This window comes from Channa argus, chromosome 17 (genome assembly GCF_033026475.1).
Source record: "Channa argus isolate prfri chromosome 17, Channa argus male v1.0, whole genome shotgun sequence".
In the NCBI taxonomy this organism is placed as follows: Eukaryota; Metazoa; Chordata; class Actinopteri; order Anabantiformes; family Channidae; genus Channa; species Channa argus.
In genome coordinates this window covers 13,356,746-13,369,189 of record NC_090213.1, presented here as the reverse complement: position 1 = coordinate 13,369,189, position 12,444 = coordinate 13,356,746, and the positions used below count along the sequence as shown (strand labels likewise).

Below are 12,444 nucleotides of genomic sequence, written 5' to 3'. Positions count from 1 at the left end.
TTCATCAATATTCTCCTGCCTGCATCGCATTTTTTCACACACATCCACGTGTAATCCTGCTACCCATTTTCTCTCCTTGTCTGGTCCGATTCAGGTGATCGGTTGCACTCTTTACTTTTGTTTTTGTTTCTTTGCATCTTAACAGCATCAAAAGTGAAACCCCCCTTTGTCTTTTATTTCAGTTTCTCTTGCTCCAAATGCAACACATAAACATGTTTTTTTTAATTTTCCAACAAAGGCCTGTCAGGTCTTGTCTGCCTCTCACTTTCCTCTTTCTCTCTGTCTCTCTGCAGTATGCAGCCTGGCTCATAGTGTGGATGACCTGGAATGTTTTCATCATCTGTTTTTACCTCGAGGTTGGAGATCTGTCCAGAGTAAGAAAACATTTCCTGGGATTATTTCTGCTTCGTTGTCTTCTATTGTACAGTACATGCCTAGAGTAACAAGCGCTGTCACTTCACTAAAACTACAGTGTTATAGCATCGCTCCATGCATGAGTTCTTAAGTTAGGATGGATCTCTAAGGCTTAAACTGTCTCATATCAGCAGAAGCAAGAATTAGTAATATTCTCTATTGTCACTGAATGAAAATACCCAAACGATTAATAATATTATTCTACCAAGTTTTGACTCTGTAGCCAAAGCCTGATAAAGCTTACTCCTTCATTCCTAAACCCCATACTTTTCAAAAAAACTCATACTCAAGTACTCAAGTCCCGATTCATAATAAGGAAACAAAAGTAACACCAACCTTTTCTTTATACACTTACATTTTTCCAAGAATTTCTGTCATCTGTTTTGAGATTACACAATGTACCTTTTGTGCCTTTCTATGCCCAGAGGAGGGTCAGTAACTGTCAACAAACTTTTTAAAGAACTATTCATAAATTAACACAAACCCACGAATGGCTCCCATGAAGTAACAATAAGCAAGACCAAAGTTTTGTCTTCATAGGATCTCATTGTCTCTGCTCACCCAGTGTGCTTTCTTTTTGACATTGTCTGTGATCCTGTGACTGCACTCAGCTAAGAAGTGGCACTCTGTAGCATCACTCTGCGATAACAAGTGGGAGCAAACACATCTTCCTTTATGATAAAAGGCAGTGGTGAAATAATGTCCCTAAATTGACCTCAAGTGCTGAAATCTCTTCCTTCCTGTCTCTTCCGACAGGAAGGGTCACATAATTTCAGTGTAATTTTAGTGTAACTCCAGCTGCCATAATCACAGGGGCAAGACCTTGTCAGTGGCTACTTCCAGAGGCCGCTTACTGATGCAGTTACCACTTGAAACGAGTAAAGATTAGGTATGCAGCCTGGAAAGATGGATTCATTTACACCTTTTCACCATCTAGCTAGAACGGGAAAGCACAGCCTGAGGTGATTTGTGCAATGGGATTTAAATCATTCTTTGGTGCTTCTTGTTTGCATATAGACTTTCTTGCTATAGATAGCTTTCTGATTCGCCCAATTCACTTAATGGCTTAGTGTCAATTGTCAAAGACTGAACGCAAAGCTTGTCAGTTCTTTGCCGTGCTTTTAGATGCACACATAGACATAAGATATAAGTTGAGGTTGTTCAAGTCTTTTCAAGGCTGTGTTTGCAAAAGTTTCTCCTTTCTGCAGTGAAATTTGTCGACAGAACGCAGATTATCATCTTGGACAATTAATTAGACCCAATCAGCACTTCCATAAACAGAAGAAATCAGTTGATGGGAGTGCTGATTATGGTTGATTAAGCTCTGTGGTATGACGTTGAAAAAAATGTCGTTTTTCCCTCACAATTCACTGTAAATTGCCTGTTCTGTTTGGTAGTTATGTAACATGTCTGCTATTCATTTAATAAATCACATAAAATCAAATTACATTTCAGCACCGCATATCTATTGTAAGCCTTATGTTATTGCTATTCCAATCTTCTCTATCTTAATTACTCTTAGTTTGGACAGTGTAATTGGTGTACAATATATTTTTCAGCCAGTTTTCCTGTTTCCTCTGGTAGTCAATGTTTGATACACTCATCTCCTGTCTGTCTGAGCTTGACACACACACACACACACACACACACACACACACACACACACACACACACACACACACACACACACACACACACGCTTGCACTGTGAGCCTCGTTAAGTTTTGTTGCCATCCAAACTAGAGCCAGAAGTTTTACATTGAGTCAACTGTTGTATAAAATCCCACCATTTTCTGTCTAGAAACCTGCAGCTTCACTGATCTCTGATTTTAATGATATTTACACCTCTCACTGTCCCTGAGGCTTAGTTTTAACCACTATAGTTGAAAGTAAAGCGAACTACTGCTTGGGTTTTTTCCTTCTCCATCACATGGAAAGTTTAAGCCTGTTCTGCCCTTTTGGAAACCTGGAGTACAAGTCAGGGCCATTTGGCAAACCAGCATAATAGGGGCACAATAAACTAAAGTCTATCTCCACATTTATCAATTATATTTCATTTTAAATTTATATGATAATCTGATTTTTCACTTCAGCTTATTAGAAAAAGCCTCTCTTGACCAAACTCAACACATCTGGCTCCTAACGAGGGTGAAGCTGCTACTTAATTAGCGACACCTTTACCAATTACCTGCTGACCAATCAGAGCGCGCCATACTCCCCCTAGACGCCGAACAGCTTGTTTTTATGACCAAAACAGGTTGTGTGCACCTCACTCAAGGGCACATCAACCTTGACCCAGTTACAGAGACAGAGGGGAGCCACAAACAGCCCCCCCCCCCCCCCCCCCCCGCCCCCTTCCTCCTGCACAGATTCACCAGCTGTTGTATGATATTCAAATCCATCACCCACCTTCCAGGGCTTGTTTACTGACCTGAGGGCTATTATTACACTGGACCAAATGTAAAACAAGTATGGCTATGTCTGTGTCACCCAGGCCTGAATAAAGAAACTCCCCCAAATATGAAAAAACCCAATTATGCTCTGCAGCAGTGTCAAACTAAAAAAATGCTGCTATGCAGCTGTTGGCATAGTGTCCTTTATTCCTTTATTTTGGTTACCATAACTACATTTTGCTTTTGCAGTAAAAGCTATAATTAAAAATATACCTTATAATAATGATAAAAACAAGTATAAAACTATAATGCATATTTTTACAAATGTCTTTACTTTATGTCGACTAGTCTAAGTCTGACTCATAGACATCACACAAAACCAAATAGGTTCAAGGCTGAAATTGTGACAGTTCAGCAAAAACAGAATAGATCAGATTCAATAAAAATTCACGATTTATGTAGATTGCAAAGTATCAAATGAACCATAGTGACATGTATTTCCTTCTAGTCTTACCTGCTTTAATGCATCTTATACAATGGATAACCCGTTGGTGTTTGATTAGGGTAATGGCAGTGTGTGCTGTGCTTCAAGAAACCTGATAGAAAATCTCTGTGCCCCACTCTATAGCTTTCTAATGCTCCTTCCCTCCCTCCCTCAATGTATCTGACTCTCTTCATCTCCGTGTAATTCATTGCTCCTCTCCCTGTGCTAACTCTATAATCAAGTCTTTTTCATGTTGTTTTGCAAAGTACCATGTAAATCTTGTCACAGTTCATTCATGCTCATTTAGTCATTCCCTGCTTGCCTTGTCATCAGTGCTGCTGATTATGTTCAACAGAAAGTAGCTAAAGCCTGCTAAGAAAGTCACTAGATGCTAGACTAGATGTGTATATTGGTAGTGTACACTCTATTTACATACATCCAAACTTTCAAAAGCTTTTATATAGGCTGTTGATATGACTACAGAAGATACAATCATTTTTGAATAATGAGATGAGAAACTCTTTCTTATACTCTTCTTCCTTCTTGCGCTTATTTACCTTCTTCCCTCCTTTCATCCACTCCATATATTTCCAATGTCAAGACATGAGAAAATGTGTCCCTGTCATGAAGAAAGTTTTATTTATGGCCAATAGAAGCACATAATGCAGAGGTTTATGTGTCGGTCAGTAGTAAGTCCCAATTTATTACATTACATTTATACACTCGGGCCATTACTTTGGGGTCACGGGACAAAAGTGACTGCAACAGACTCTATTTTTCATTACAGAGATCTGACATCTTTCAGTGTATGAATGGGGCAGTAAATCAGCCTCACTTTGATTTGTCATTTTATCCGGGAATCTTGGATTTGAACTGTAGGCTTTAATTTCCCCAGTACTAACACCATGAACAGACCTGATTTTAGTGCTGGAAGTATAAGTTTATTACAACACTTATCACACAGTCTGGGAGGAAAGGGAATACTTAGAGGACTGCAAAGTTATGATATTTGCCATACGCCTATGATATTTCTTTTTGATAGGGAAAGTAAACAGAGACAGTGAGTGAAAAGCAATGACGAGAAATGAATCAGCACAAGTCATCTCAGTTTGATGTCCTAAAAGGACTGGCAGGTGGACAGATGGACAGACGTTGGAGAAATACACAGAGCATCATGACTGAGATCATGTTCAATCGTGACACTGAAATAACAGGACATCGTGAGAAGCTTGTTCATGTCAGTGATGATTCATTGACATTGTCCCATATGTACAGTAACCCACATTTTTTATAAATCATTTGAGCATTACATGAGTTTGACAGTTTGATCATGACACTGGAAACATCTGTTGGGCATACAACCTCAGCTCAGTGTTACTAATAAATCATAATTTTGCATCATCACGGACATCACATTCATAATGCAACAGCATATTGTGTGTTAAATATAGAATAATGAACATGAGATGGACTTTTTCTGTTTCACTTGAAATATTGGTGGGTACTGTATAGTGTAACATATTTACAAAGATATCAGACATTCAAATAAAATTAAGTGTACATAATCAATTTTGGACACAGCATGAGACTTGTCATCCCTGTTAAAGGGCTGTTGTAGCTTGGCACTTCATAATGGTCTTCAACTGCAGCGTAGGAAATGTGTGTATAAAATGCCACAAATAATGATAAATTACAAGTCATGTTTTATAAGAAATCCTATCTTAAGCCACTGACACGGGCTCATGGATGGATTACCAAATGGGCCCACCAGACATAGACCCAGGAACCTGAAAGGTCAAGTGGCTCTTGCAGACAACAAAATATGACACAAAATGAGAACAAATAGAGGAAAAATGACCACAAACAGTTGGAGAATGGCAACAAAGACACAAAATAACTGAATATGACATCCTCCTAGTCTATTTGTGTCTCCTTCAGTCTGAAGGTCCTGTAAAGGGGGAGTAGGGGGTCTTTTACCTGTCTGTGGTCAGGGGCCTCTTTTCTTGTAATCTGTCCGTATATTGTGGACATGATGGTTAGCAAATACAACGATATTTTAAAGTTGCAATATCATAATCTCATTTGAGCATTTAGCAAAAATTGAATATTTCAGCGAAAGTATTCCAAATTTGACAGACAGGTACATCAATATTTTCTATCAACATCTTCTGATGATTAGAAAGAAAAACCTGTAGCTGTATGTGCACCTGTGATGCTTTATCCATCAAATGAATTAAGTGACTAAATTTGATACTATTTTCCACAAACAGCTGTTTGTGATTGATGTTACTTGCTATAAAGTGTGTATCTCTGCCTTGTATAAGGCTCCTGTAGAGTCCTAGAGGGAAGATACTGTAAGGTGTATATTCTTTCTTGACAGTAATTTGAGTTTAGGCCTGAGATTTATACCATATATCAGTCTGTCACACTCCCATCCTTCCTGTCACTTGCGGCAGCACTATCTAATATAGCAGCAATGCCATAAAATTAATCTTTAAAAACATTTCTGATGTGGCATCCTTGACAGATTTTGGAGAGGAGTCTGTGGAGAGAGAACTGTCATTGTGTTGCTAACACACACACAAACACACACTTGCATATTCTCTCTCTCTCTTTCTCTCTCTCTCTCTCTCACTCACTCACTCACTCACTCACTCACTCACTCACTCACACACACACACACACACACACACACACACACACGCACACTCTTAGACAGCTAACTGTCAGTAGTCCACTGTGTCATATGAAAGATGCAGCCAGCCTCTGGGCGTCAGATGACACACAGATACAGACACATACGCCACACTTAGCTGTCAGTCATTTACTGTGTGGGAGGTTATTCCGCATGTTTTTTGTTTTTTATTTTTATTTTTTGCAAATGTATGTGTGAAAATCTGAAAGTCTGTGTGTATATGTGTGTGTGCGTGCATGTGTTGCTGTCTGTTTGCTCTGCCAGTAGTTGGGGAAACTGTCATTCATTATATCAGTCACAAGAAATCACGAGGGACACACACTTGAACACACCAAATCTAAACAGTCTCAAAACAGTGCCATTTTGAATCCTATATCTGCTCGGGGATCTAATTTCTGTCTGCAATGGAGTGGTGACACAGAGTGAATAGAGTCACTGCACGGAAAGTGGTAGACTGTAAGGCAAAATGAAATATGAAGAGTATAGAAAGGGAGAAAAACTAAAGAAGACTGAAAGATTGGGGGTAGAGAAGTCGGGCATTACGGGCGGAGAACAGGAGATGATTTGCTGTGGGATAATGTCACATGTGAAACAATGTCTCTTTCAAGAGAGGAAAGAGAAAAGATAGACAGAGACGACAAGGGGAAGCTCACAAGTAGAAACAGAGAAAGTCAGGACAACAAAACCTCTTAGAAAGATAGGTGAATGCCATATATGCCCCTTTTATATCAATTTTGTATCAACACCAGTGGTTGCTGTTATGAGTGTGGGGTGAGCCTTTTACTGCTAGATAAATTATAGAGGATATATGACAGTAAATCAAACTGCAAACTGCCCAATTCATCCCTGAAGAAAGTTCAAAAACGGATTGCCGGTGCCAGTTTGAATACTAATACTCACTTAATTTCCCTTCCCTCTGTGTTCGTTCACCACCACCGATTGAGACGATGAATGAGAGGATCCCACACATTTAATCATAGACGTTCTAGTTAAAACATCTAACCCAATTCACTGACTTAATGTATCAACCCTGACTGGGTTTGATCAGTGGATGCATTTGTTGAAACCATGGCATGAAATTGCCTTTTTTATTTTTATTTTTTTCTGCGGTACATCTCTAGTGGGACATTCCTAACCGCCAATTTTTATCAGCTGAATGATAAAATTGACATAAATCCTGAACTATTATTACTGGTGATTTGGTTTTATTATTTATTGTTATTGTATAGTTTCATGTGCAACAACAAGGGTCCGTTTGTATGCGTTCAAGCAGAGCAGGCTGATTGAACACAGATTGGCTGTGTGCTGGGGTAGATAATGGATTTGATTGACTTGACTGCTGCAGTCTAACTCGTTCCAAGGTCTGGATGGTGGCTGATGTTAATTTGAAGGCATGATTGTAATGGGTTTAGCTTCTTTGTGTTAGCAGTAATCTTTGTTTAACTTGAACATGGTAGAGGAAACTGCGAAACTGTCTATACTTTAAAACCCATTTAATGCAAACGTCTTGGTATAATGAGCTTCTTCAGAACTTTTGTACTGTACACATAATTACACAGAGTTGTTAGCATGTGATATCCATACAGAGGAATGTTTCACTGATTTTTTCATTTTGTGCATTGGCACTCCCTTTTTTTTATAGTAGCTGTTTGTTAAATGTTTTGTCCAGCTGCATCCTCTGGCCTCTCACAAACCATGATGCAATAAACCTAATTTGGGGCACTATTACATTTTTGGTGATGGCCATACCGACAGTTAAACAGCTGAATACTGTATCTTTCTAAAAATGTATTTCCATGTGTCTGGGCCTGGGTGCCTGTGTGTGGCTGTCACTCGGGCGGCATATTGGAGAGAGTCTGCCAATACCACGTGTATCACGATACAGGTTTTATGATTTGATATGTTGTGATATATTGCAAAACTGTAAGCAATTGGTCTTTTTTAATTCCTAATTTTAGGGAAAATATATCTAATGCAGTCTATACAGACAATCAGAAATATTTCTGGTCATTAGGAGTTTAAACACAAAACAAACTGGACCGCTGTCTGCCACTAAATGTATAAAAAATGGTAATTCAAAATAGTTTTTGAGAATCAGTACTCTATCACAAGATATTGCAGTACTTAAGTGCATTTTTTTAAACCCTAGCTGTCACACAATGTTGCTAAATAGAAATGCAATTGTGGAAGAAACACAAGGGATGCATAACTATGACAAGCATCAGAGTTAAAGTCTCAAGTAGATACATTTTTATTTGTCTATTTACTTTGTGTTTTTAAATATGGTTGGTTACGTCTGGATACACTTGAGTTTTAATTAAAAAGTGTATGATTATCTGACTGCTTTCTTGCCAAGCTGGGGCTGCAGGGTTTACAATAAGAGCAGTTAACCCACTGACTCCTTCCTTCAGTCCTGGAGACCACCTCGGGGTCGGGGAGAAGCACTGCAATTAGCCTATCAATCTGAAAGATTGAACAGGTTAAAATGTATATATTGAGGCATTTGTCAGGGTGATGTCTCGACTGCATCTCTGCACCCCACCCATTCCCAGCAAATACACACACACACGCAAACAATTCCCTAACACCCTCAACTAATCTGATTGGAGAAAAGTGCTTTAGGCATTACGGGTTAAGGCCTCATATAAAACTCATGGGAAATCACAGCAAAACAATGTAGGGAGATGCACCGTGACTGATGATATTAGTGCAAAATAACATGGACAGTGTGACATGGAACGAAAAAGAGAGAAAATGATAGAAAAGTGGATGGAGCCACAGATAGGGAGAGAGGTTCGGTTGAGGAGTGCAAAATTGACTTTAGAGACAATAAAGCCAATATTGTCCCCTTCCTGATTTTCTGGCAGTTTAGATGATCTCCAGATCTTTGCGTCTGGTGGACAAATTGAGTGTCTGACTGGCTGCTGTTGTCTATCACAATGTCACACTGACTGTTTTATGTACTGTCTGTCTGTTTCACCACATGACTGATGGAGAATGAATTGTATGTTTAGTCAGTGTACGAATGTGTTAGTGTGCGATTGAGTCTTTATGGTTTTTAAAGTGTTGGCATGATATGTGTGTGTGTGTGTGTGTGTCCAGGGAGCAGATGCCGAAGCACTCATGGGGAAAAACTGGCCCATTCATCCCTCTGCCCAGAGTATATGTAGGTCGGGAGACTAAAAACAATAGTTATCTCAGTCTTGACATGATCATTGTTATTTAGATGATAGACTTGCAACTTGCTAATATCTGGTGAAGGTGAACCAAACATATTCTTTAAAACATGGTAATAGATTCCGTTAATCTCACATCTACTCTAATAAGATTTGGACCTTTGTTCTTAAATCATTAATATCAGAGTGCAGTTTTTCTTACTTTCATTTAAATTGTTAAACCATCTCATTGTTAGCTCCAGGTAGTGTTAAACAGGCATCATTCCTCCCTTGTTCAAACCATGGGAGGAAAGATCTGTTTTATGGTCTCATCCCCCCCTCCGTCCTTTCATCTCCTGGGACTGGAAGACAAAGGACAATAGAGAGGTGGGAAATTGAGGGGAAATTGCGAGAGAAAGAGAGGGAGAGGAGAGCGGAGGCATATAGAAAGGGAGCAGTGGAGAGAAAAAGGTGGAGAAAAAAAAGATGTGATCCATTGAAGCGGCACTACCCCACAGTTAGAGACAAAGACCTGAGAGCATGAGTGCATGATCCTCAACTAGCACATTGGAAATTATAACCTCTGCGTGTGTGTGTGTGTGTGTGTGAGAGAGAGAGAGAGAGAGAGAGAGAGAGAGAGAGAGAGAGAGAGAGTGTGTCTGTGTGTTTGGATAGAGAGTGGGAACATGTGGAGAAAAGATGTAGCAAGACTGGAGAAAAAGAGTCAGAAATGCTTCTGTTTAAGAACCAACACACACACACACATACACACACACATCAAAATACTAATTTAAGTCTAGCCAATGGATTTGTTGGTTTTTCATTCTAAAAGCCTGTTGGTCACTAGGCAAATTCATTTTTCACGATTATATTTTGGATCTATGACTTCATCATCCTTTTGGGTTAAATGTTGCAATGCTATATAAGTTCCACCAGATACAATTAATACATCAATGCCAGCACACAGCTGTAGTTTAATTGTTTCATATTCCTCTGCTGAATATGGACTCGTTTGTGTTTTTGCCTACCAATCCATTGTGCAGTTTTTGAACATTCATATTCTTCATATTCTGATTATTTGTTATTACAGTAGCACTGTCTCTTAGCACTGGTGCAACACTTTAATATGTTTTTTTCACTATCTGCAGCCATAGAGGCTTATTGTTGCAGCTCAGTGCAGCTGGATGAATCAAAAGGAAATTATATATTTTTTGTCATTATTCGTACCCAGTTTGTTCCTGTAGCTGTATTACAGACTCAGTAAGTAGTGAACGCATGTACGAACACTGAATCCACAGTCATGCATCAGTGTAAAATGTTCATTGAAATGGGTTAACAAATGTAAATGTAATTGTGCTTTTTATCCAGAAAACCAAAACTTTCCTGTTTACTTGTATTTGTTTGAAGGCTAGTTTCGCCACTATGGAGGCAACAGTGGCTTATTACAACAGGTGGAAGCAACCAATGCAGCGTCTATGTGTATTATCTACTGGATGTCTGTGTGTGAAGTAACATCACTGTGTTGACCACTGGGAAACAATTGTGCCATTTTGTGGCGTATGGGTTTGGGGTATGCTAACCTTCTTTCAGTCTCCTGGTGCTTAAACTTGCAGCTATTGGTATAAAGATGAAGATTATAGCTCGTTGCTACACAATTTTGAGAGCTGATGACTACACCTAAAGATTTTGTTGGTAATACTGGTAAATGATTTGCCCTTATATAGCACTTTTCTACCTATTGGTACTTAAAGCGCTTTACACTGCTTCTCATTCACCCATTCGCACTCACAAGCACACACTCATGGGGAGCTGCTATGCAGCTGGCCAACACTCACCAGGAGCAAGTTGGGGTTCAGTGTCTTGCTCAAGGACACTTTGACATGTGACCAGAGGAGTCAGGGTTCAAACCAACACCTGTTGGATTGGTGGGCTAATATTGCATGTTTTATTTTTAAACTTTTTAAAAATATTCTCTCTTTTTCCAATGATGCTCTTCCTACATCAATTCAAGTCACATTGTGTCTTTTAAATATACACTTACTGCTTTTTGCATAACATGCTGTTCTCTAACAAAAATCCCAAAGTGATTCAAATCCATGAATCGACCACTAAATGTTCTGGTTCAATGACAATTTGTATTCAAACAGTCCTCTTCTGTTCAAATTTTGACATCACAAGACCAAGTAGACACCTAACAATTGACAAGTTATTGAGACATTGACTTTTTTTGTTGTGGTATACTCACCACTGATGATAGCTTTTTTAAATAAATGGTTTGAGATGAAGAAACGACCATTGTATGCTTTTACTTAAATGCCCTACTTTCATGATATAATATCACTGTAGCACTGTATCACTGTAGGACATTTTCCATAAATTTCACCCAAACTTTTTGTGAGTAGTGTATATTGAATAAAGCTTATTCTTTATGTTTTTAGTTCCTTTTAAATATGTTAAAACGTGAGCTAAAAGTAGTAGATGCAATCGCAATGAACCTTCCTTGGTCTTGATGACATTTTGCCAAATTCAACTTTTAGCTGGTAATTACTTTAGTGTTGATGTGTGTGTTTGTTCGAGAGGCTCATTAGAAAAGCACTGATACAGACTTTACTGAAATAATTATTACCCCCTCCCAACTCCTATTTAACAGTGAGAAAGAGAGGGCGGAAGAAGCAAATGACAGAGAAACAAGAGCAAGGAAGAAGAAAAGAAACATGAGGGGGAAAAGGAGAAAGATTTGGAGCAAGGCGGTGACAGTAAAAGACAGATGGAAGGAGAGTGATAGCAGAGAGGGAGCAAGAGAGATATTTAGAGAGATTTTTCTCATTAAAAAGAGGAGCACAACAAGGAGAGATGGCATTAATCAGAGTTCTGTGCTAATGAGGCATTTACTCATTATGCTGAAATAGAGAGAGGCCAAGGAAGAAAAAGGAGGAAAAGGGAGGGAAAAGAGAGACCGCAATATAAATTAATAAAGAGTAGAACAGGAAATATTAAGTAACATTACAGAGGGAGGTGACAGAGTCAAGTGTGAATGTGGTAGGAGGATAAGTAGGACGCGTAAGGATAAAGACAAAGCGTACAATGTAGATACAATGTAGAAACAGGCAATTTGACACAGGTGTTGATGAGTGAGCGGAGTCTATTTAAAGCTCTATTTCAAGGTTCGCCATTTGTGTTCTTTATTAGAATAAGGTTTTATAATTTATTTGATATCTTGGCAGAAAGATGTATCACCACAGAGAATTTAGCAAATGAGGTGAAAGTCAATTTTGCTTTCATCCTGCTTTTAAAAGGCTTTGC

At 38.8% G+C, this 12,444-nt stretch overlaps 1 protein-coding gene across 2 annotated transcripts in view; it reads left to right on the top strand.

Moving 5' to 3' along the window:
- The window catches only part of nkain2 (sodium/potassium transporting ATPase interacting 2), a 71,337-nt gene that overhangs the window by 37,634 nt on the left and 21,259 nt on the right, over positions 1-12,444 (top strand). For both annotated transcript variants that reach the window (XR_010911254.1, XM_067482443.1), the window contains exon 3: positions 294-374. Coding sequence is in view for 1 of the 2 variants with exons in the window: in XM_067482443.1 (XP_067338544.1) it covers positions 294-374 (81 nt within the window). In the remaining variant the exon portion in view is untranslated. The remainder of the gene's footprint in view (positions 1-293; positions 375-12,444) is intronic.